This window comes from Gossypium hirsutum, chromosome A02, assembly GCF_007990345.1.
Source record: "Gossypium hirsutum isolate 1008001.06 chromosome A02, Gossypium_hirsutum_v2.1, whole genome shotgun sequence".
Taxonomy (NCBI): Eukaryota; Viridiplantae; Streptophyta; class Magnoliopsida; order Malvales; family Malvaceae; genus Gossypium; species Gossypium hirsutum.
This window is the reverse complement of record NC_053425.1, coordinates 27,832,232-27,857,964: the sequence shown is the minus strand read 5'-3', so window position 1 is coordinate 27,857,964 and position 25,733 is coordinate 27,832,232. Positions and strand designations below refer to the sequence as shown.

Genomic DNA, 25,733 nt, shown 5'->3' with positions numbered 1-25,733 from the left:
CATGCATAGTCATTTAAATATCAATTCAAGCAGTTTGAAAATTTATGTCATGCAATTCAAAATAAATCCCAAAATAAAGTCTCATGCCGCAATCCATATAAAAATTAATGCAGTCCCAAAACAATTATTAAAATCAAGCTTAAAGTACTTAAAAAGTGAAAACATCCCAAAAGCTCCTCCGATAGCCGTGTCCAAATCCTAACCTCGGGGGTTATTTGTAAAACCAATAAACTAATGGGATAAGTTAAAAAGCTCAGTGTGAGTCTTAACTAAAAAATATAGTAATAAACAGTAACAATTAACAATCAAGGTAGTCAATAACAAAGAAATTTTTAAACAGTATAGAATCACATTTTTAGTATGCATGGACATGTCGCTGCAATATTTTTAGTAAGGTTCCCACCCAACTCCGCAACACACAAATATAAGAGTTCCCCAGAACTCTTCCAGCCAATAACATATCAATTTGTGGACGAGCCACCAATATTGCAGATAAAATGCCAATATTGCAATCAAGCTGCCAGTATTGTGGACAAGCTACCAGTTATGCAAATAAACTGCTAGTATTGTGGACAAGCCACCAGAAATGCAAATAAATTGTTAGTATTGTAGACAAGTTGCCAATATAATGGATAAACCATCAGTAATGCTGATAAAGTGCCAGTATTGCAGACAAGCTGCCAGTATTGTGACAAGCCACCAGTATTGCAGACAAGTTGTCAGTACTTCCTCCTTTTATCCCAACCCTAATGCAATATGGCATGTTATTAACAATATCACAACAATACAATAGGCATGATTAAAGTATCCAATCATTAGTAGAAATACTAGGCATGATTTAAACATGCAATCAGTAATAAAAATAGTAGGAGCATTTAATAATGCTTTCAGTATTACCAGTATTAGAAGCCACATTTTAACATGTGGCCAAAGTTTCAGTAACAGTGCACATGATTTATCATGTAATCAGTATCGATAGCAAAACATTAGCATGCTTTCATATCACATAACTTGCGAAACATTACCGAGTCATATAATAATATACATACATATTTGGTAACACAAATTTTTTAAATCAGAGGTACTTACTTGAAATCAATCCTCATAAAGGATTTATCAATCATTAAGAATACTTAATGTATTCATTTAGCCAATATTTTAGAGCAGAATTAAACGATTATTATTAATCATAATTAGGTAATATTTATGGACAAATCATATACAACTTTAGTAGGTTAAAACCTACACTTGGAATAAAGACCTCGTGATACTAAATAAAATCTTCCACCCTTTAATGTTACAGATCTAATCAGATCTTGCTTGATTTGATTAAAGAATTAAGGTACCAACACCAAAATACCCATGTTAATTTTGGTTTTACAATCCAAAGTAATCCTCTTATAAAATCGAATGAATAATAACTTACTCCAACATTCTTTCAACCAAAATCCAATACTCTTGTTCTAATGCAAAAATCGAGTGATTTGGACTTAGACCTTCAACAAAAACTCAACTTTAGTGAGATGAACATGCAAGATTCGACCATAACAATTAAATAGAAAAGTTACAATTCGATTGGGCAATCATTACTTACACTTTATCATTGAGATCAAAAACTACGATTTAGTGGTATGGCGGTGATGGTCAGACGATTGTGTAGTGGCGGCAATGAGAGGGAGAGAGGGGAAGAACGATGGTAAAAAGGTGGTTGAGGTGGTGTAATAGGTGGCATAAAGGAGGAGATGTGGTAGCAAAATGAAAAGAAGAAGAGAGGATGAGCTAAAGAAAAAGGGGTGGCACAAGTGATGGTTTAGGAGAGAAAATATGAAAAAGGAAAAAAATGAAAGTTGATGGCTTTCTTTTGGTAAAAAGGGTGTCATAACTAGTTAAAGAGGAAGGAAATAAATGTGAGGGAAATAAGGGGAAGACAATGAAAGTAGAAGAACATGGAGTGAAAAAAGGAGAAAACAAGGAAAGGAGGACGAAAAGGAAGGAAAGAATCTTCCACAAAAGGCAAGTGTTTTGGGCAGCAAAGATGTTGACCAAAAGGCTGCCAAAATAAAAAAACAAATTGCAAGGATGAGGACTCAAACATAGGTCACAAGGGAAGCTATGCTTGTCCTTAACCACTATGCTAACACACGATCTTGTTTAAATGTTTACAACATTTATTTTTAAAACAGGGAATGACACGTACTAGAGTTTCAAGGAAAAATAAAAATAAAGTGAGAGAAAGGATTCGAGCTTAGGTCTTAAGGACAATTTCACTAACACTTAACCATCAGACCAGTAACTCCTTTTATTTTACAAACTCACAAAGATAATCTTAAAACCGGGGCATGACCACTCTCGATTCACAAACCCGATTCTACTAACCCAAATTTTGGGATGTGTCATGGGTTTTTCGCCCCTCTCATGTAATCGGGCCCTAAGCTTCTCATGTATTGGGTAAAATTATGTGTTATCCGGACTTTTATCAACACTTATAATTGATCCAACCCAATAGCTATTTTCTATTTCCAAAAATATTATTTATTTTAATTAATTAAATTATTTTTAAATTCCAATTCTAATTCCATTAAAATCATGACAACTTTACCGTATTAGAATCCATGAGGAAATTAATTTAATTGTCTCATTCAACAAATCTATGATGACTAATTAATTTAATTCTCACTTCGAACTTCAATTATTTAATTACAATAAATTAAATAATAATTCAAGGAAATTAATTTAATTTCTAATTCATCTTTTTTTACCTAGCAAGAAAATGCATTCACTACGGATAGTGATACATGCAATCTATTTCTCTTAGTTTTCGTTTTATCTATTTCATATTATCAGTTTTACATGCAATTCATTTCGAGTTATCTTGAGCAAGCGGAGAGACCGATTGGACATATATAATTAGGACTTAAATGATTTGTAATTAAGTTCTGATTTTTTCGCTTATTAAGTACAACATTATTTAATCATAGAGTTATTCTAATATAGTACCATTACTTAACTCTCATTTATAATATATCATTATAAAAGCTACTTGATATGTGTTTGTCCAGTGAGTTTATCATAAGTGTATTACCTTCATAGCATATCTTTAATCTCTTTGGGATAAAATTCATTCTCCCAACATGACTTCATTTGATCTCATGTTATCTATTATATCTTCTAATATAAAATATCAATTACTAACACATAGTAATTAAATCGTTTGTCTTATGACGAATGACTCGTGACCACATTCCTTTTTCAAAAATACATAATGCCAATGAAAGGATATCATTTACCCTTATAAGATTATGACTCCACTGTTGTGGAACGATGCAACATCATGCAAAAATCGTATACCCAACGTTTTAGCTTCAGTTCCTTATCTATTTGAACTGAGAGTTTTAATACATTAAAATATGAGTTATGTATATATAGTACATCATCCACACAATATTTAGGTATGTCACATTATGGACATCACAAGTGAATAAATCCATAAACATATCTAGGATAAATTCAACTTGAGTCTTGTCTTATGTATTGTTAGTTTATACAACGACATTTGTCTCTATCTTTTGGGAGTCATCCACTCCAATACCCATGTCATCTCCCTAATTGGACTTGATAAATGTCATAATAGACTTTCAATCGATTTACTCAATTTTGATTAGACTACAAACCATTTAGATTATCTACTAAGGCTTAGTTTAGCATTGCTTCTCAAATGTGCTTTTAGGGAAAAAAACACTTTTGAGGAGAAGCTAAAATTTCAGTTTCCGAAAAAAGTACTGTTGGGCTAATTTTTGACTGGGGAGAAGCATTTTTTCTCTCAAAATGAAGTTTGTTTAGGAATACTTTTGTCTCAAAAGTGCTTTTTGTCCCAAAAGTGCTTCTTAGAAGTAATACTAAACACACCCTAATATTAGATGTCTTCTCGCATTATGATTGACTACATAATGCAACTTAATATTAGCTAAACATTAGATAATCAATAAGTCAATATTTGCTTATATTTGTTTTAAGTGAAAAAATTGTTAAGGATGAATAATGCATTAAAACATATCATTTCAAATTGGAATGATAAAGAGAAAAATATGTTAATTCTAAATTATAAATTTTTCAAAAGTTTCATTTTCTTTTGTCTCATTTTTCAATTCTACCAAGAAATGAATGGAAAAAAATTACTTTTATTCTTTAATTTTTTCCATCTTTCCCACTAAGTTCACCTGTATAAAGAAAAATTATATTTTCAATTCTTATGTTTTTCTACTCTTTTTAATTTCTATCTTCTCAATTTTTGTTCTACTTTATCAAGCAAAGTCTAAGGGTGTGCTTAGTTTAGTGAAAAAGTTAAAAGAGAATAATTTTGAGTGTGCTTTGTGGGAAAGAAAAGTGAGAGGAAAGAAAATAGTAGGAATGATCATTTTCCATTCTAATGGATAAAAATCAATTATCCTAAATTGAAATGATGAAAGGAGAGAAAATAAGAGATAAATTTACATTAGTTCAAAATTATGCATTTTTCAAATATTTTATTTTCTTTCCTTTATTTTTCAATTTTTTTCAAGCAAGTAATTGATGGAAAGAAAATAACTTGTAATTTCAAATTTTTCATCATTCCTACCAAAAAATTATATTTTCTTCTATCCCTTTATTTTCTATTCTTTCAATTTTACTATGATGTTTAGCATGAAGACATTATTGCCCAACTTTCCAAGGGTCCTGACAACTTAATTCCTTTCCCTTGAGGAAACCAACAATAGCACTAATAGGATTCAGCTCTTACGGGGTTGCGTAACCAAAGCTGAGAAAGCTCTGCGGCTTGCGCAATTACTCCTAAAGGATATGGGGTTTCCTCCTTCAAAGCAAACAGAAGAATGTTAGCGATGCACACTTCGATATATCTATCACATTTGAACGGAACAATGTTGACAATTGGTGTTATCTAATACCTAAATTGGAACCAAACCAGATTGCTCTCAGTGGAGGAACAAATCATCCTCCACCCACATAACAAAGGTTGGCCTGCAAAATAACAATAGTTGTGCATTACCTCTTTACAGGGTGGTCATTTTTGCTTCCTCCTAGGAGTTTAAAACTGCCATTCATATTAACAGAAATCGAAATAAGGGACCTCCTTGTCTTAACAATCTCTTTGATGTACTAAACTTTGTCTAGTCCCATTGGCAAAGATCTGATAGCTAACTGTGTTAATACAAGCCATCACAAAATTAATCCATTTATTCTTTTTTTTAAGGCATTCGGAATTCCTTTTGCCTGTTTTTTTTCCTCTTTAAGAATCATATGGAGTCTTCACTCCTACAATCATGTCTTCATTTTTGTCTATTGTGCATAAATGCATTCTAGAATGCGGTAATAACATGGCCTAAACAGACCTTCACTCTATTTACCAATGTTTTAGAGATAGAGAAAGACTAAAATATTTTCCTATAAATACATTTTACTATATCAAATTATCGTAGCCAAAAAAATGAAAAGCGATGTTAAATGGTGCAAAACAGATCTATGATGATTGATGTCTAAAGAAATGAATGTTCTCAACATCCTTGACAAAAACGGATAGATTTAACTTTTTTTTTGTGTTAATTTTTTTTTAATTATGTTTATTAAAAAATTAAAAATAACATTCAGGTTCAGTTAATTTAAAAAGAAATTAATCCAATTTAGTTCAATCTCAATTAGTTAAAGTAAAAGATCTTATTTTATTTACATGGTTTGCAAGACCAAAAATCATGGTAAAAAAAAGAAGTTAAAATAAAAACAGCAATTAAAAAATATCAATATATAATTTAACTGAACAGAAAAAGTCATTTTAATGCTACCTAAAGAGTGACCAAATTTTAATCCGATTGTTTAAAGAAAAAACAAAGAGTACAAAAATAAAAAAAGAAAAAGAAAAAGAAAACTCTAGAATTAAATAATCTAATCAACTAAATTAAAACCCCCAATAACAAATATATTGGCACCCTTCACACAAGTTGCAGCAAGGCTTGGCCCCAAAAAACTGTACATTGACTGACCTAATTTAATTTGGTATAAACCCTAATTCTGATGTGGTTCAAATTTGGAAGCATAATTATACAAGGCAAATTCTAATGAATTGGTATAAACCCTAGATTTCACAGCCAACAGACCTCACTAAATTCTCTCAAAAACGTAAAAGACATCTATTTTTACCCAACTACTCAATAACCAGGTTTCAGTCTATATATTTATATATATTTCAACGATGTATGAAAAGCTAACCAGGAACTATACACGGCTCTGTTGCTCTTTGCTCTCAATTTCACGCACACGGTCGACTATGTGCTGGATCTTCTTTGATAGACTCTCATTGTGCTCCTCAATTTGCTCAAAAATCAATTCTAGATGTCTTTTATAAGTTGCAGCTCTCTTTTTCTCAATGGCCAGCTGCTGTGTTAATTCTCGGATTTTATTATGTTCATTCTGCAACAAAAACAAGATAGATAAACTAGTTTCAGTACAGGTAATGAATGACATTATTGAAACACATGACTTCAACTTAAGAGCATTTAATATTAACTTGTCTAGTACAAACAGCGGCAGACATACATGAGTGGTACTAGACAAAACTGCAGAGGCTCAAAATGAAATTTTCAGTATTTAACACAAGTTGGATGTGAACCTGGCCATTTGACCAGTTAAAACATGAAACAAAGCTTTGTGTCCACCAAGGCAATAGCAAAAACTTGAGGATAAAGGCTCTAATTGACACACCAAAATGAGGCCTCAACCATAGATTCAAAGAAATTCAGATCTCCATCATTAAGGGCTCAAAGACATTAATACATAACCATTAAAATGGTCAAGAAAACATTAGAAGCAATAACAAAAGACATTTATTAATTTTGTACAAAAGCTGAAAATGAGTTTTTAGAGGCTAAAATACTGAAGTTATAAGAGCGTAGTAAGTTTCTTGACAAGATCAACGACATTACAAAAGAAACAACATTTTCGGTTATGTCAAATAGTGTCCATAGAACAGCATTTCCCAAAACGCTCTACTTCAAAAAAAATTGTTACTACAGCTCCAGTAAGTACTACAGCACACAAGAATAAAACATCTGTTGTTTTTTTAAAGGCAACAGTGCAAGGCAGGCAGGCATATACATTAATAAATTGCTAAATGATTCAGAAATTTATAATTTTAATTCTTATATAACATGCTAGTATTTTGAATGCCTTGTACTCCCTTCATCACATAATACCCATCCCTTTACCATTTTAAGATGCCCCAAAACAAGGCAACTAACAAAAAGAATCAAAGCCTACGCTATCAAAGAAACCTACACTATCATTTACCATGGAAAAAGGACAAAATTATCATCAAAGGGACCTTTTTGAACTCGAGTGGAAATGCAGAGTTATCTGGCAGGACTAGTGCATTTCAAGAACTTGTGCAAAAAGACTCCATGTGTTGCAGAATGGAGATTAATAACTAGAACGAACTTTTTGTTTCATTTCATTAAGCTCTTGTAGTGGCATTTGGGACTCTACCTCAATAGTTAAAACACATGGACGAAGCCACATACATCATCATCCATTGATTATCACAACAATATATTCTAGGCATGGTAAAAGATATAGGCAACTATAAGCAAATTGGTCTTATTTAATAGAAATTAATTAATAGTCATTCTGAACTTTATATTATTAACTATTAAACGGCCAAATTAGAATCAACTTTCATTTGCCATGTTTGTTTCTTGAATAATATATCAATGCATCCATCTTTTCTTACACTTAATGCTGCCCAATACCACTCAGCATCTGACCATAATTCATATTAGGAGCACCATTAATCCTCTGATAGCCAGCTATTTAAGATGCTTCCATCATGGTTAACATATACCTTTGGCAAAAGCATTATTTAGTGGGAATTTTATTTTATTTTTTTATAATTTCTAATTTCGAAGTAAGATAACCATGCTAAAACAAAAAAAAAGTACCGATGCTTATGATAATAACTTACAACGCACAAACATGCATAGCGTATAACTTCAATAGAAAGTGTAGTTACATTATGACAGGAGGATAAAAACTCACCGGATATTGATCATAAATGCAATCCCTACGACCTTTTCCGGGCGCCAGAGGGTGAGTGTGCTCCTTAACAAATTTCGTGACAACCCATTTGCCGGAACTTACTTTCCTCACCAAAATCATTGCCCTGCATCCAACCCTCGTCTCTGCCCTTTGCCTCACAATTTTTTCTCGCTTGTCAGGCATTCTAAAACCTTCTTTGTTGCAAACAAGTGCCCTACCAATAGCAGATCCATCACGCCTTGAACGGGAAAGTTTACTTACCCGAATGATGAATCCCACCCTTGTGGCATACGCATTATAAAAAGCATGTGCAGCTGCCTCAGATTCAAATTCCTGACCCACGTAAGGCTCATCAGCCGGAATACCCTCTGGGATGTCATCCCTTCCTGGAGAAATTTGCTCCACTTTTTCATTCAATTCCTGTTGAAACGTTTCTTCAACAGGATTTTCTCCTGTTTCATTTTCATTTTCCATGCTACTAGCCTCTGCTTGGACGGAATTCAGTACCATGTCACCATTAACATCACCATGAACCCCAAGCTCCACTGCAAGAACAAGCCTTTTTCTAATTATTGCTAGCAGATGAAAAGATAAGAATGCAAATATACAAAGTTAAACTTTATATTTCCTATTGAGGTCCAAAAGTTCTTGGCACATTGAAATTAACAGTTACCAATAGACCATCTAGTTACCGATCAAACTTTATATTACAAAGCAATATAACATTATAACTAGTGGTTGTTTCAAACTTTTTTCTTCTCTTGCTTCCAGATTCCAACCAATCATCAAGAGCATAGATTGGATCCACGATGAAAATAAAGGAATAGAAAACAAAAATAAAATTTACTTAACACAATGCTCCAGAATAGAACCTACAATGAGTCTTACAACCAAGAACCATGTTGCTACAACTCTTAATTTTTCTAGGAAGAAACCGTGTCCGATGTATATACAGACTCCAGTATGGTGACAGAAGTTTACAAAGACCCTACAAATATATGAAATTATTATTATTAATATTATTATTATTATTATTATTATTATTATTATTATTGGTGGTGGTTGTTGGGGGGGAGGGGGGGTGGGCTACCAATTAACATAGGCCAAAATAGATAAGGCATAAAGGAAGCATATTTCTTGTTTCTAATACTTAAGTGTAAATTATAAACTTCTTAAGAATGAAATAATAAAAAGAAAAAGGAACAAAAAGAAAATACAATGTTTATTTCTCGAGTCCTGATTGGAGTTAACTCTGGAATAATTCAGCTCTTTTTTCCTCTTTTATATAAAAAAATTTCCTTTATTTTCCTACCCCCAAACAGGTTTTGATCACAAATTTACTTGATATCATCAATTAATTCTACAACCTAAGGCCCTAATGCTATACTTGCAAATATTGCATTCTTAAAAGGGGGGAATTTAAAAAAAAATACCAGAACGAACAAAACAAATTAAAACCTAATAAAAATTGAAACTCTAAAGTTTCTCGCTTCCACTTGCATTTTCCCGGCATCCAAACAGAGTAAATTAATAATTCAAACGAAAAAAAAGAGCATGTTCAACAATTGGGACTCCGAATCGAACATTAATAAAAACCTAATCAAATTACTGAAATATATAACTTAAATTGACTAAGAATTAAAACTAAACAAAAAAAAGAACTTACTAGAAATTTCAGCCTTAATGAGATGAAATTGTGACAATCGATTAGGATTTAGGTAAAGGAAAAGAAGGGGCGAGACTTTTGGGGTGCGAGATCAGGGTCGAGAATTATAGGGACGCAAAAGAATGTGACGTGGCAAGCGTAGATTGGTTTCAGTAAATACAAAGTCAAACATTTTTTATACTCAAGTTGAATGTTGACACGTGTTTGTTAAGTAGACTATGCCTCAAGCCTATACCTCCAAAGTCCATTCCGTTTTCTTTTTTCGCGGTTTACGGAAAGTTTGATAAACAGTTTATGAATATTTTAAGTTAAATAAATTATTATAAATAATTTTTTAAATATTTATATTATTATTTAAGTGATTCCATCAATACCAACTCCATCAAAATAATTATGAAAAATTGTTCTGTAATTAAAAATTCTGAGGTTGAATTTGAATTAATATTATTTAAGTTAATAAAACATTAAATTTTACTACTAAACCAAAATTTTATTCTATCATAATATTTATATTTTAATATTATACATATTTTATTATCTCGATTAATTGTATTTATACTTGCTATTTATAAAGCCCTTTTATCGAGTTGGTGTCAATCATTGGACCCCAATTCAATTAGGGAATTATCAAAAAAAATTTATTTGCAAAGTTATATAATTATGTAGGTGTTTTTGACATTTTATATTTTTATAAAGCGCAAACTACACAAACGGTCATTTAACAATAAAAAATTTTCATTTTGGGCACCCAAAATAAAAATTTTGCAATTTAAGCACCCACATTATGTAGTTTGGCCATTCTGATCATTCACATTAAAATCACAAACGATAAGCTGACATGGTAGTTAAAAAAATCGGTATAATAACAAGTTTAGCTCTCAACTTTTACATAATATATTGATTTAATTGTAGCCTCTCCAACTCGACTTAGACGTTATGATCAAATCATGAAAGATTACATTGGCCACATCATGAAAGATACATCAACCATTGAAATAACTCAGTAAAACGTTTAGTTTCAGTATTCATCAAAAATCATTTTTATTTAACCAACTTGTCTGTCAATCAAAAAATCATAGTTTGCTTTTAATGAGTTTTTACCAAAACATTATCATTTCAGTTCGGAACCGATTTAGAAATCAAATCGCTAGGTTTGAAGTCGTTATATAATATATATAATATGTTGGGATAAAAATCGAATTATGTTGGGATAAAAATTAGCATTTTATTCTATAATATATATAATATGGTTGATAACTTAATTCTAAAGTGTTATTCATTATTTTAAAATTTAAACACTACTTAATCATTATTAAACACATTATCTATCATTACTCGATTTAAATGATATAATGAAATAATAAAGTCTAAACTAATAAAATAATCAAGTCCATGCCACAGTCGTTTGCACCAAAACAAAACCATGCAAAAATATGAAATAAGTTGGAAATAAAAATAAATATGTTTTGTGTTATTTTTGGTAAAATTCAACGCCGGTCCTCTAAATGCCAAGTCCGAGCCCTAACCTCACGAGTTATCTAGAATGATGGAAAACTAAAGAATGAATTGTGAAGCTCAATGTGGTCTTAACACAAAAACATATTTAATATAACATTCAATTGTAGAAAACATAGCATAACAGTTTATTAGCCTAAATCTACAGTGTGGCTTGGTCGTGTGACCCAAGTCAGAGAGTTACATGAACACAAAAATAGGAACACGGGAGTGTGGCTTGGCTGTGTGACCCAAGTCAGAGAGTTACACAGGCACGAAAACAGGCTAGGACACAGTTGTGTGTCCTTATTTCGATTGTTACACGGCCTGAGGCACAGGCGCGTGTCTTAGTTGTGTGAGTCACACGGCCTAGCCACATGCCTGTGTGACCTATGTAGTGTGTGTAACAGCCCGATTTTGGGCCTAGTCGGAACAGTGGTTTTGGAACCACTATTCCGAGGCCGGAGAAAATTATTTTGATGTTATTTTATGTGTTATAATGTGATTTTATAAGTGCATGTTAATTTTGGTATATTAATTTTAGCGATTTCTAGTCCAATTTCGAAAAAAGACTAAATCACGTAAAAAGTAAAAGTTGTGTTTTAATACCTAAAGTTGTTAAATTGCCTTGTATCTTAAATTGGTGGTTTTTAATGTGAAATTAGGCCATTGAAAGAGTGATGGCCGGCCATGAGACAAGGAATTAAATGTTAGGTAAGTGTTAGGTGACTTATTTGACAAATAAGTAATAAAATAAAGAAAATAAAATATCATCTTTTCTTCATCTTCTCTCCACCGATTTTTCCAGCCAAGAAAAGGGTTTAGAAGCTGGAAAATTTCAGCAAAGAAACTCCCATGCTAGTAAGTGATTTTTAATGTCTTTCTTGATAATTTTTGCATTTTTGGAACCCCTAAAGCATGAGCTTTCAAAAGAGGGGACTATTTTTCAAAATGATTAAGAGTCTAGGGTTTTTACATGAAAGAATATGTGTTGTTTTCTGAGTTTTTATGGAAGAATATGAGTCTTGGTAGTGTTATAAACAACTTTTATGAAAGAAGTTTGCATGAAAACACCTAAAATGGGGGTGTTTTGCAAAGTTGTTAAATAAGTGTAAATGTCTGAAATAATTGAATCTGTGAGTTGCTATAGTTATGAAAATGGTTTGTCTAGGCTTAATGAGTAAGAAAATGTGATAAAAATCATTTTACGAGCCTAGGGGTAATTTGGTAATTTTGAAAAAGTATGGGAGCAAAATCGAAAATTTTGCCAAAATGTGTCATTGGACTAATTTGATTAGTATATTGTGTGAATAAGTTAAATGTGATGTTATAGATGATGAAAAACGAGATTCGAGATTAGAACGAGGAAAAACAAGAAATTGATGTTTAGGCCTCTTTTACCAATGTAGTGTCGAGGTAAGTTCGTATGACTAAATAAGCATGTTATCCATGTTATTGTTAATATACTTGAATCTACCTTGCTTCGATTATATTGAATTATATGTTGATGATATTGAGTATGCTGAAGGTGATGCCAAAAGTTAATAACATTCACGCGATGGTAGAAGACATTAGAAATTCAATGGAATATGATATCCCATAGAAACGAGTAAGTCATATGTAAATAATATTACTACATCGTTATTACACGTATTTGAATTGATATAGCATAAATTGCTTGATTGTGGAAATGATTATGTATGATGAGAATTGATGTAGAGGAACCTCCCTGTTGAACCTTAGGAATAAAAGGATATTCATGCCATGACATTGGGCGATGTGTGTGTGCTATTGTAAGACATGTCTGGGACATGCATCGGCCACATTATGAGAGCCAGTGCAAGACCATGTATAGGACATGACATCGGCATTGAGACGAGAGCTAGTGTAAAACATGTCTGCGACATGGCATCGGCATTATACCCTATGTTTGAGGCTTAGTGAATATCCGATAGCTTTCCGAATGGTTCAATAGTGAGAGTTACGGTTTAAGCTAAATGAGAAAGGTTATGACCATATTATGAGTGGTACAGGTACTTGCATGAAATTGATGAGATGTGAGTTCAATTCATGTTATATGATTAGTAAGGAATGAATATGAACATGTTGAGTAACAGAGGTATGTATGCCAAGCTCATGAGAAATGATTTCAGTTTATGATGCACATTTAATGAAGATGTAAATAGGTAATTCATGCCTATGAGAATGATTTTCTGATGACCTTATGATTATAGGTCTATACTTATGATGTATGAATATGTAGCCTTACCAATGTGGTGGAAATGAATTAATATGGTGTGACAAATTTAGTATCGTTAATTAACACTAAAATAGTTTTGGACAACAGCCATAGTCCGACTTTGAAAATACACTAAAAATAGTGTAAAATGATTTAGAGGTTGAATAAAATATTCAATTAAATATTTTTGAGTCTAGTTTCTTAGAAAAGAAACCATGTAAGCAAAAGAATCTCCTATAATGAGATATTTGAAGTTGTGTGAGATAGAGTCAGAATGATTTCGAAATCCTCTATTCTGATTTGAGAAAATCATTATAAATTGTACAAAAATAGTTATGAGTTATAATTTATATGTTTAGAATCCTTAATTAGTCTATTTTCAAGAAAAATAGACTAGAATATTATTCAAGTCTTGTTCTATGAGATAATTGAACTTTAGTGCAGAAGTGTCAGAATTGTTAGACAGTGAATCAGGGGTAACTTTGAGGAATAAACTGTACTATTTGGATAAACCAAAAATTTTGGAAATTTTATGGTAGAAATTTACATGAGTCTAGTTTCAAAGAAAATTAATAGAACTTAATTTGGAGTTTTGTATCTCCATATATAAATATTTTATTGACTATTGTACAAGAAGACAACTTATCATGAACCTGATAATATGTTGGGAACATTGATAAAAGCATGTTAATGAGTTGCTTATTGTTTTCATATGAACTTACTAAGCATAAAGCTTACCTCGCCTTCCTTTCCCATGTTCTCTAGTGTTGCCAGGTTAGCTCAGGTTGGAGTTCGTCGGAGATATTATCACATTGTCAAGCTATTGCTATTGGTGCAAGTGATTTCAAGTACTTTGAGTCTATGGCATGTACAGGAGTTTAAATATTTGAGTAAGTGATATTGATTTGGCCAAATGTATTGGCTTATTTTTATTATGGGGTTGTAAACCCATTTTAAAGATGCATGCATATGCTATGGACTTACGTGATGAGTTTATAATGATTATGGCATGAATGTGGTAAAGATGTGAGTAAAATCTATGATATCTATTGCATGTGAAATTGCCATGGTCATGACATTTTAGGAATGTTTAAGTGCCTAATTTTGCCATGTTGTATGCTATTGTATAAGTATGCATGCATGTGTTGTGAGGGGGAAAAATGGCTTGAAAAATAGCCTTGTATTTGTCCACACGGGTAGACACACAGGCATGTGTCTAAGCCGTGTGTAACACACGATCTGCCCCCATGGGCGTGTTATCCAGCTGTGTGTCCCCTGCACCTAAGTTTTTCAAGTTAGTATGCATGGTAGTAAGCACACGGGCAAGAGACACGGCCATGTGTCTCAGCCGTGTGAAGGACATGGCCATAGGACACTGGCGTGTGTCTTGGCCGTGCGGCTTCAATTTGTTCATAACCAAATTGGCAGAATGTCCAGGTTTTTGGACACGAGTTCGGGACACAGGCGTGTCCCTAGCACACGGGCGTGTGCTCTATACCTACACGGGTGTGTGGAGCCTTAAAGCATGAAATTTTTCCAAGTTTTTCTTAAGTTCTCGATTTAGTCCCGAACCGTCTGTAATGCATGTTTTGGGTCTCGTGAGCCCGTTTAAGGGACAAAATGTATGTGAAATGAAACGTTTTAAATTGATCAAAATTTTACGGCCCAATTTTATATAGTTGGTTGAGTTTAAGTCCAGTATCACCTCGAACCCTGTCCCAGCGTCGGATACGGGCAAGGGGTGTTACAGTGTGAATTTTTCTAAATTTTTCCTTAATGTTTCAAATGTTTAGATTTGGTCCCGAATCATTTCTAAAGTGTTTCTTAGGCCTTGAAGGATTGAATAAGGGACGATATGTGTAACACCCCTTACCTGTACCCGAGACTGGGACCAGTTACAAGGCATTACCAGAATGTACTCGAACATTTTCGGAAATACGGATTATAAAATTTTGTTCCAATTTGAACCCAATCGAACAACATCTTAGTGTCCCTATTATGGGCCTACGGGGACCAAAACATACATTGAAAATGGTCCGAAATGAAACCAAGAACTTGAGAAAGTTCCTGGAAAATTTGCTAGGTTAAGCCTTACACGCCCGTGTGGAGGCAATGCACACGCCCGTTTGCTTTGGGACACGCCCGTGTCCTCTACCAGTGTGGAATTAATTATATTTATTTCTCATTTCGAACCTACAGGGGTTTTCACACGGCCAAACACATGCCCGTGTCCCTAGCCCGTGTCCTTCACACGGCCTAGACACGCCCGTGTGGTCACCCGTGTCCAAAAACTCGAGCATTCTGTTTATGACGTCAGCATGCATTTAGGGGCACACGGCCAAGACACACGCCCGTGTGCTAGGCCGTGCCCGCCACACGGTTGAGACACACAACCGTGTCTCTACCGTGTGTTTACTACCATGCATTCTGACTTAAAATTTTTAGGTGCAGGGGACACACGGCCATATCACACGCCCATGGGGCGATCTGTGTATCACACACGGCCTAGACACACGCCTGTGTGGACCTTTTTGGGCTATTTTCCAAGCCTTAAGTTACCCTTTAATAACCATATCCACTTATAGTTTTCAATAACACCTGACATGGTCTAATTATACTCTGAAATGACCTTAATATGCCTCATTGCATGTAAACCTCGTCTTATCGATTTTTATACATGCTAGGTTATCCCTTTTATATTAAAGATTTCCATGACTTGTAACTCAATTAAGCTTGGCTCGTTATCTTAACTCATTCCCAAATTGTGGCTTAACCATCCAATGTGATTTGGTCACATTAGATGTGCTTAAATGTGATATACCATATTTCATCCTCACTAGCACAACTGAACACAAGCATGCATAAAATTTGTAGGTCATAACCTACATCATTATGAGCCAATTCCATGGCCATATACAAGTGAATATCTATACCTTTACAAGCCTTCGTAGTGGCTAATCAAATGACACATGTAACAAAATAAAAAAAAAGCCCTATACATTCCATTAAACAAAATAAGAGTATCTATATACCAAAGCTAGACAACATGATAGTGTGTTGATTCTCCAACCATCTTCCAACCTCTACAATTCCTCAAGCTCTGTAAGACAGTGAAAAGAGAGGGGTAAGCATTTACATACTTAGTAAGCCCGGACAACTGGAAAGTAAACTTACCGATTAATTAGCATACAACCATATTAGGCAATAAAACCAACAAGCATGGAATGGTTTCCCTATCATATACACTTAATCAACAAGTTAGTCTCATAACAATGCACCATGTAATTTATCTTAAATGAGATCATCATTCAACATTTTCATTTTCATATCTCATGTTGGTCCCGTTGAGTTTCTCAGAAATCTCGATGGATTATCCATTTACCGTCAAGTTATAAGAGCGATCATCTCAAGTGCGCACTCCCGCGAACCTCACATCATACGGCGGGATTACCAGTTCAGGCTAAATCCCCTTAATATCAACTCATAGGGTGATGTCGGGATTACCAGTCTGGGCTAACTCTCTTATAGTGACAAACAACCTTAATGAGCTCGAACCTGAATTATCAGTCTAGGCTAAATTCAGACCCTAATTGGATTACCCGTCTAGGCTAAATCCACAATGTACATATTCTTCGGGAGGCTCGATCACTCAAGGAACACTCATCCGGGCTAGATCCTTTCTATATTTGAGATCAATGGATTACTCGTCCAGGCTAAATCATTTTCTGCAACATATGCAGGATCTCAAGTCACATGTAAGCCATGGGTTATCCATCGAATTTCCCTTTTTACTTCAACTGGGACATTTATCATCATGTCATTATTATTAACATATTTCATGGATTTGCATGCCATTATTATAACCGATCATCATGCATTCATAAAACATGCAATTAGACATATTAATAGTTTACTTAAAGTTATTCGAACTTACCTAGTACTCGTTTTGGTTTTGCGTCTCAGTTATTTTGAAACTTTTCGTTTTCCTCGATCGACCTCCAGAATTTGTTCCTCGGGGTCTATAACAATAAAAATGAATCATTAATACCTCACATTATTCTTTTCGAGTCTAAATTTTAGCCCCGGACAAAATGACCGTTTTGCCCCTAACCTTTCACATTATTTATGATTTAGTCCCTAGGCTTGTATGATGAAATGCATGAATTTTCTACATTATCCAAACCTAGCTGAATGTTCTTTCCTTTTATGGAAGCCCACATTTTTCCCTTATTTCACATTTCTACCACATATTTTACACTTTTTGCCAAAAGGTCCTTTTAGGGGTTTTTCATGAAAATCACCGAGAAAAAGATGTTTATCATACATCCAACTTTCATATTCCTCCATAAAAAATCAAAGAATAAACATGTCACACGTGGGTAATTTTGAAAACATGAACCCTAACTCAAAATATGGGTAGAAATGGAGAGAGTAAGCTACCGGGATTTCAAAAATACGAAGAACATTAAAAACATGGTTAGGGAGCACTTACTATTGAGCTTGAAAAATAAAGAAACCCTAGCTATGGTGGCTCTCAAATTTCAGTAGCTAGGTGGAGAAGATGACTTGATTTTTGTCTCCATTTTCCCATTTTATTTCATTAATTAGCCAAATAACCAAAATGCCCTTAAGCCCTTTCTTTGAAATTTTATCCATACTTGCCCATTTTTGTCCAAAAACTTAAAAATTGAGAAAATTGCCCATTAAGGACTCCTAATTAATAATATAAAGCAATTTCATGCAAATTGCTTCTAGAATCCAAGTTTTGTACTTTATTCAATTTGGTCCTTATTTTCCAATTGGACACCTTACTCATAGAATTTCTTCATGAAACTTTAACACATGTATATTTTCATATTCTAGACCTCATAATAATCAAATAATAAATATTTCAACGTCAGATTTTTGTTCCAAAACCACTGTTCCGACTAGGCCTTATTTTGGGATGTTATAATATGCATATGTATGAATGAATTATACTATGGTTAATGAAATGTTTAGGGATGAATTTAAGTTATGCTTTCACAGTAATGCTCTGTAACCTTGCTCCGGCGATGGATACAGATTATAGGTGTTACAATTAGTGGTATCAGAGCTACGATTTAGTCAGTTTTCAGACTGAACGTAGCATGTATGAAGTCTAGAAATACATGCCATTGTATAACCTATGATAGTGTGATGTCTCTTGACTCTGATGGGATTTGCTTCATTTATAGACAATGATGTTTTCCAACTAAGCTAGTTCCGATAATGCTGAAAGAAATATTCAAGTGTATGATTAAAAAGTTGCTAAGGATGAGTATAAACTCATAAATGTAAAAGTGGAAGTTCATAATGTTATGTTGATAATGAATGTTATGTTTTATGTATTCTTGATTTAGTAGCTTTACGACCTTCACCCCTTCACCTGCAAAGTCTTATATAATGGAATTTACAAGATTTATGTTGTTTAAGTCTGCAAAAAGGGGAAACAAAGGGCTCAATGTTTAATTGAGAAATAATATGGTCAGAACTGAGAGTTGGTTAGTAAGTAAAGAAGAAGTTAGTCATCGGTAATTGACAGTATCAGGCATGGTATCTAAAGAACGGTTAACCGAGATTTCTTCTAAATTGGTTTCTTTAGTGAAACAGGATAATGTGGAGTTATCGATGACTTTAGTAGTTAGTGGGATAGTGTTTGAACTGCAAATATATCTGAATGCAGCTGTTATAGTCGAGTATCTTACAACGATCTTCTTTAGATATTCTATATGTTCTCTTTATCGTCAGAGACATATGCAACTGTTCATCTTCAGATGTAATTCTTATCATATGGAAATGCTGGCTAACCATAACGTTAGATAGAGGTATTGTTAGTTTGGTTGATTAATGATCAACATTGCTCTATTTTTTTGGCATTCTATTCTATTAAGTTCAGTAGAAGACTCCATTAGAAGACTCATATGATTTTATTTTTCTACTTCTATTATTCATGCTCTGCTTTATATATATGCAATTTATGTTGTCTCTGTCACAACTAATTCCAGTGCGTATGAGCAATATTCTTCTTTTAGATTTTCTCTAGGGTATCATCGATCTCTTTATCATTCAATATGGGTTGTATTTTAGGAAATTCAGTAAAGCTTTATAACTTGGAATTATTTATCTCAGCAATCTTATTATTCTTATTGTTTAATCTATCAAACATGGTTCATATGTAAAGGAGAGGTAATTATATCTATAACGGTTATAATTCTTGGTTGGATCATGGGAACATGGTGATACAAATCTCAGACTTATAGAGGTTGTGTTACTACACTGGTTGTTATTGGAACTACATTTAGTTTTCTCTTTTATTTCGGAGTGTACTATTAATGGTTAAGGTATTGTTCTATATATATGGTTGTAGTGCCAGTTTTATTATTGTACTATGCTTTTAATTCATCTGATGGTTATGGCTTCGGTATGGTTCAAAGCTCTAGTTTTAAAAATTGAAATAGTTTCATTATATATCCCATTTCTAGCTTTCATGAAAGGGAGAAGCAACGACAAAAGTATAGATGGTGGAAGATCGAGCTTAACCTTGCATATTGGTTTTCATTACTCAAGTAATCTTGAATTATGTCAACGAGTTAAAATGGGATGTCATATTTTGAGTGAGTTAATGCAGTTTTTGATATTTTAAGGAAAGTACAATAGATTGTATGCCTGGTTTGTCTTGACAACAAGAAGAAAGAATTATTCTGAAATGCTATTATCTAATTGATAAGATTGACTCATTTGTTTTAATCAAAACAGATTATTCATTTGAAAAGTTAATTGAGTTATATGCATTTGAGTTTATCCCCATGTTCAAGAATAAATTTTGCGCATTCACGGGTAAACAAACGTACAATCAAAATGGGAAATTCATATATTCGAAGAGTTAATACAGAGATATATCAACTAGGTCAGTAAAATCCTCTTGATAGTAATACTTATCACACTTGTATTCAGATGATACTATTTGAAGCTTTTCATGAAATGAAACGTTTATCAGTTAAAGGTTATAGATGCACATGTTTTAGAAACGTTGGTTAGAATCTGTTGTGAAAAATACGAATTTTATCTAAACGCTATAAATTGTCTAATGTGCCTGGAATCTGATAATTTGGGTTTTCTTTCAGTTATGTTTCGACAGATGATTGTTGATAATTTCTCGATAGTTGTGTTGCTAATGGTAAAGTTATGACAGAAGAACATCATAGTTGTTCAGTTAAACCCAAGTATAGTATCAAATTCTGATACGAGTTATGAATTGAAATGAGTTATAATTGATTTATTTATGGACTACCATTAAAAAAGGTGAAAGAAAGACTTAACTTGATGGCTATTATCAGGTGAGAAATTTTGAGGACGAAATTTTCATAAGGGGGGAGAGTTGTAACAACCTATTTTTCAGTAGTGTCGAAAATAGTGGTTTCAAAGCCACAAATCTGATGAGTAAGTTCGTAAATATTATTTTTTAATATTTATAAGTCAAATATGATTTTTTAAAGGTTTTTGATATGATATTTTATATTATATAAATGATTAATTAAGTTCAAATGGTAAGACCCTAAACTCAAGTGGTTTTAGAAAATAAGGTATCGGGACCTCATTTCTATAAACCATTCGTAAATATTTTTATAAATATTTACGGAGTGTTATTAAGGTTGTATTAAAGTTTCATTAAGAAATTTTAATGTTTCGATAGTTAATTAAGCAAAAAGGACTAAATCGTAAAAAGTGTAAAAGTTAAATTCTAATAGTTAAAAGGGTTAAATGACTATAGAATTATAATTGGATGGCCTTATTGGATAAATAAACCATCCTTAAAATAGTGGGACAGTTTGATACTTTAATTTCTTTTAATTTTATATATTTATATATTATTTCTTTTATTATTAAAATAAAGTAACAAGGTTAATAAAAATAAGAAAACATAATGTTTTCTTCTTCAATTTCTTTTCTCATCACCGAAACACCCTAGCAAGAAGAAGAAGCTTCGGCCAAGCTTCAATGGATGCATGTGAGTTCACTTTTCACCTGTTTCTTTTATTTATTTATTTATTTTGGATTGTTACAACTAGGTCCAGCTAGCCCTTACCTTCGATTTTGAAACTGTTAAAGATTTTGAATGTTACCATTGATGAATTTTTATGATTTTAGATGTTAAATGATGAATTTGAGGTTTTAGTTGTTATTTATAAATATTTTATTAAGTGATTTTGATGAATTTAACTATTAGGGATTAAATTATTGAAATAGTAAAAAAAATACAAGGACTAGATGTGAAATTGTTATAAATGTGGGTTGTGTTGGATGCTAGTAACATATGGCTTGTATGAATTTTCAATGAAAATTGTTAATTTGCATGTTTTAGGCTTGGGGACTAAATTGAATAAAAATGAAAAGTTAAGGGCAATTTTGTAAAATGTCAAAAAGACTAAATTGCATAAAATGGAGCATTTGTTTTCTAAATTATTGAATTTAATGAAATTATTAATTTAGATTAAGAACGAGTGGAAAATCAAGGAGAAGGAAAAATTACCAAATAGCCCCTATACTTTGACATTTCTACAATTTAGCTAGGTAAGTTCATATGAAATACAATCATTTAAATGTTGATTAACTTGAATGTTTAATATGTTGTTCTAATGTAAATGAATCAATTTATATATGTTATGTATTATTATGTAATTTATCATGTCATGAAATAATGTAAATCCAACAATGTCATGACGATTATCGAGCCTTATTTGAACCTAAAGAATTCATATGATACAAATGACATATCATTAGGGTTTTCATGTTTCGGGTGCTGGTCTTGAATGTCCTACCAATGGCTGAGGTCTTGCAATTTTTGTGGATACCCCATAGCTCGTGTTAGTAGCATCGTGTAGCTTACATTCCAACCCACAGCTTGCATGAGTAGGCCCATTTTACAGCTCATTTGAGCAATGATGTAAAGGAAAGGAAATGTTACGATTATATGTTTAGCACACTTCATGTGAGCTACCTTGCATATCTGATGGTATTCTAAATGGTTCAACAGGCATGAAAAAGGAAATGAATGATAAGTGTTTGAAAGAAACTATGTCATGTATCTATGAAAAGGTTGAAATGGTAAGATTCATTGAAAGTATGATATGTTAAGGAAAATGATGAGTTCAAATAAATTATATTCATGTGAAATGGCTTATCTATTAAGTTCATGTGAATTATGTTTGAATATGATAACATGTGTTGTTGATGATGCTTAGGCTTGTGCCAAGCTACTGGTTGGATTGTATTATGTTTAATTTTAAAAGTTATGCATTGAAATGGTAAGTGTCCAAATGGAAATATGCTTATGTTCATGAAAGGGTGGTAAGAATCAAGGTTTGTATTTTCTAATGAAATGATTTATCATGTGGTTGATGTTTATACTTATGTCTTGTATTAAACAATAAAAACGGGTAAGAAAAAGTAATGAAATGGTAAGTTCATAATTGAAATGTAATATGAAGAAAAAAGGGATTGATGAGTTGAATGATATACTATATGTGAGAAATTCACGTATGCTTTGGATGAATTTACTTATGTCATGAATAAATATACTAGTTCATGAATTGATAATGTTATTTAAGTTTATGCTAAGGGAATGGAAAGTAAGTAAAGGAAGTAGTTTCATAATTTTATGAAAAGGTTAACGATGGTGTAATATATTTTATAAATCATATTATATTAGGAATGAAAAATATATGTGATATTTATGAACTTACTCATTTACGAGTTGATGGTTATTGTAACACCCCGAACCCGAGACCGACACCGGAGTCGGACACGAGATGTTAACAAACTTTGAAAAATTTTTCCAGACACTGCCCAGTCTGAGTACTAGTCGCTTCAAAAATCATATCTTGAGTTTCACAACTCAAAAATCAGTTTTGTGATTTTTCCCTGAAAATAGACTCATGTCCCCACCTATGGATTTTTTTCTAGAATTTTTGGTCGGGCCAATTAGTACAGTTTATTAGTCAAAGTCTCCCATGTTACAGGGGTCGACTACACTGACCTTTTCCCATTACGACTGGGATATCTCTCTGCACAGAGCTTCAATACTGATGCCGTTTGTTTCTATGGAAACTAGACTCAGAGAGGAATCCATACATATATGGTATGACCCATAATTATCTCTGGTCAATTTATAGTGAATTTCCAAAGGCGGAACAGTGAATCCAGAAACTGTTCTGGCCCTGTTCCACAAGAACCCGAATATCTCTTTCTGTACTGTTCCTATAATTGTTTCGTTACTTCCATGTGAAAGTAGATTCATCAAGGTTCGATTACATAATTTATTCACTATTTAATTCCACTCCTACGAATTCTTGTGATTTTTCCAATCCACACCACTGCTGCTATCAGCTTCTGTTTTCAAAGTGAACCTTACCTAATTTGGGGTTTCATGGACCAATTAGGGCCTTGTCATACATAAGCCCACATATGATCATACTTAGCCATTCTAGTGGCTGATCATTTGCTCAACACTTCCATTCCAACATAGTTACATCATGAAACCATCTATACATTCATAAATACGAATGGTCTAATGCCATACTCCACTTCTACAAGCCATTTTCGTATGGCTGTACACTTATACATTTCATAAAGTACTCGAAAGACAACAATGGGTAGTCCTATACATGTCATAACAAAATTCAACCAAAATAGTACCCAAAAGAGCCTTTGATAGTGTGGGCGACTTCGACTTCAAGATCCCGAGTCCGATAGCTGGAGAACCAAAAATCTATAAAACAGAGGAGCAATGTAACGAGTAAGCAATTTATGCTTAGTAAGTTTGAGCAAGGAATTCCAGCATGCACAAAGAATAGCACACATTTAGCTAAACGGAATATTTCATAATACGCAATTTACCGATATCAAACTTGCTTCACAACATTAACAACCCTTATGTACATACACAATAAACTAACTTGGCCGAAGGCCGGTAGCTCGTTTATCAACTGAGCGAACATTTATTTGTAAGAGCTCGATTAAATTCAACACATACGTAACATATCCCCATATTGGGATGTTTTTCGAGTATTCGCTGGAATTTTACAGCAAGCTCATTCATTACCAAATCACGTACCTTCGGGATTTAACCGGATATAGCTCCTCGTTCAAATGCCTTCGGGACATAGCCCGGTTTTAGTAACTCACACAATGCCTTCGGGACATAACCCGGATTTAACAACTCGCACGAATGCCTTCGGAACTTAACCCGAATTTAATAACTCGCACGAATGCCTTCAGGACTTAACCCGGATTTAATAACTCGCACGAATGCCTTCGGGACTTAACCCGGATTTAGTATCTCGCACAAAGGCCTTCGGATCTTAATCCGGATATATTCACTTAGCACAAAGCCTTCGGGACTTAGCCCGGACAGCATTCAATTAATCATGCTCATCTAACAATAATTCATAGCACATTCATATTTCATTTTCGTTTACGAAACTCAAACACAAGGCACATATTGTCCTTGCACATTCGGCTCAATAGCCACACATAGAGCGTGATTTAATCACATCGAAATTTAAGCTCTCTTACTCAAGAACTTACCTCGGGTGTTGTCGAACGATTCCGCTAGCTATTCAACCACTTTTTCCTTCCCTTTATCGGTTTTATTTCCCCTTTGCTCTTGAGCTTAATCAAACAAATAAATTGATTTCATCATTTTAGGCATCAAAAGATGAACACAAGGCACTTAGCCCATATTTATACATTAGACATTAAAGTCTCATACATGCAAAAATCATGCATCAACACAACATATTAGCTAATTTCTTGCCCTTGGCCGAATATGCATGTCCATTTTTGGGGTCGATTTCAACACTTAATACACACATGTACACACTAGTAAAGCATCCTCCCACTTTTCATCAATTTAACACATGCATTGCTCATTAACATGCAAAGTTACATTCGGCCTTAGCACACATCTTGCTAGCCGATTCTTCTCCATTTAGCAACCAATGCACATATGTGCTCACACAACAAAAAAATGCTAAAAAGGAGGTTCAAGAATCATCAAGCCATCATCACATGCATCATTAACAAGCTTCATATTTTGCATGCAATGGCATTAACACAACCTCCACCTAGGCCGAATCTTAACTCATCCTCATGCCTCATCACCACAACATCAAACATCAACCAAGAATGATTCATCCATGGTCAAGTGCCATTTCCATCACATAGCAAGATTTA

The 25,733-nt window shown here is 33.3% G+C and overlaps 1 protein-coding gene and 1 long non-coding RNA gene across 9 annotated transcripts; one reads left to right on the top strand and one right to left on the bottom strand.

Moving 5' to 3' along the window:
• Window positions 1–561: 561 nt before the first annotated feature.
• Window positions 562–9,873, bottom strand: LOC107894142 (protein FAR1-RELATED SEQUENCE 12). 8 transcript variants are annotated; one of them, XR_005906176.1, is made up of 5 exons: window positions 9,538–9,708; window positions 8,080–8,624; window positions 6,259–6,459; window positions 4,944–5,089; window positions 4,208–4,849 (listed from the first exon to the last, which is right to left on the bottom strand). XR_005906176.1 is itself a non-coding variant. In XM_016819364.2 (4 exons), the coding sequence occupies exons 1-3, from the start codon at window positions 9,590–9,592 to the stop codon at window positions 6,265–6,267; spliced, it is 795 nt and encodes a 264-aa protein (XP_016674853.1). In that variant the 5' UTR covers window positions 9,593–9,708; the 3' UTR covers window positions 562–746; window positions 6,259–6,264. The 8 variants fall into 8 exon arrangements, 6 of the variants coding, with proteins under 6 accessions (XP_016674853.1, XP_016674855.1, XP_016674849.1 ...); XR_001683169.2 differs by having other exon boundaries at window positions 4,212–4,849; window positions 4,944–5,016; XM_016819364.2 differs by lacking the exons at window positions 4,208–4,849; window positions 4,944–5,089 and adding an exon at window positions 562–746.
• A 2,148-nt stretch (window positions 9,874–12,021) lies between these two features.
• LOC107894942 (uncharacterized) lies at window positions 12,022–14,293 on the top strand. The gene is made up of 4 exons (XR_001683327.2): window positions 12,022–12,100; window positions 12,573–12,655; window positions 12,768–12,848; window positions 14,244–14,293. It is a non-coding gene; the product is annotated as an uncharacterized lncRNA (long non-coding RNA).
• The last annotated feature ends 11,440 nt before the right edge of the window (window positions 14,294–25,733 follow it).

Coding starts and splice junctions, on each gene's coding strand:
- LOC107894142 (XM_016819364.2), bottom strand. CDS start 9,592: ATGCCGGGAAAATGCAAGTGGAAGCGAGAAACTTTAGAGTTTCAATTT. Junction 8,625..9,537: donor AGAGTTTCAATTTTTATTAG/GTTTTAATTTGT, acceptor TTGTTCTTGCAG/TGGAGCTTGGGGTTCATGGT. Junction 6,460..8,079: donor GCATTTATGATCAATATCCG/GTGAGTTTTTAT, acceptor TTTTTGTTGCAG/AATGAACATAATAAAATCCG.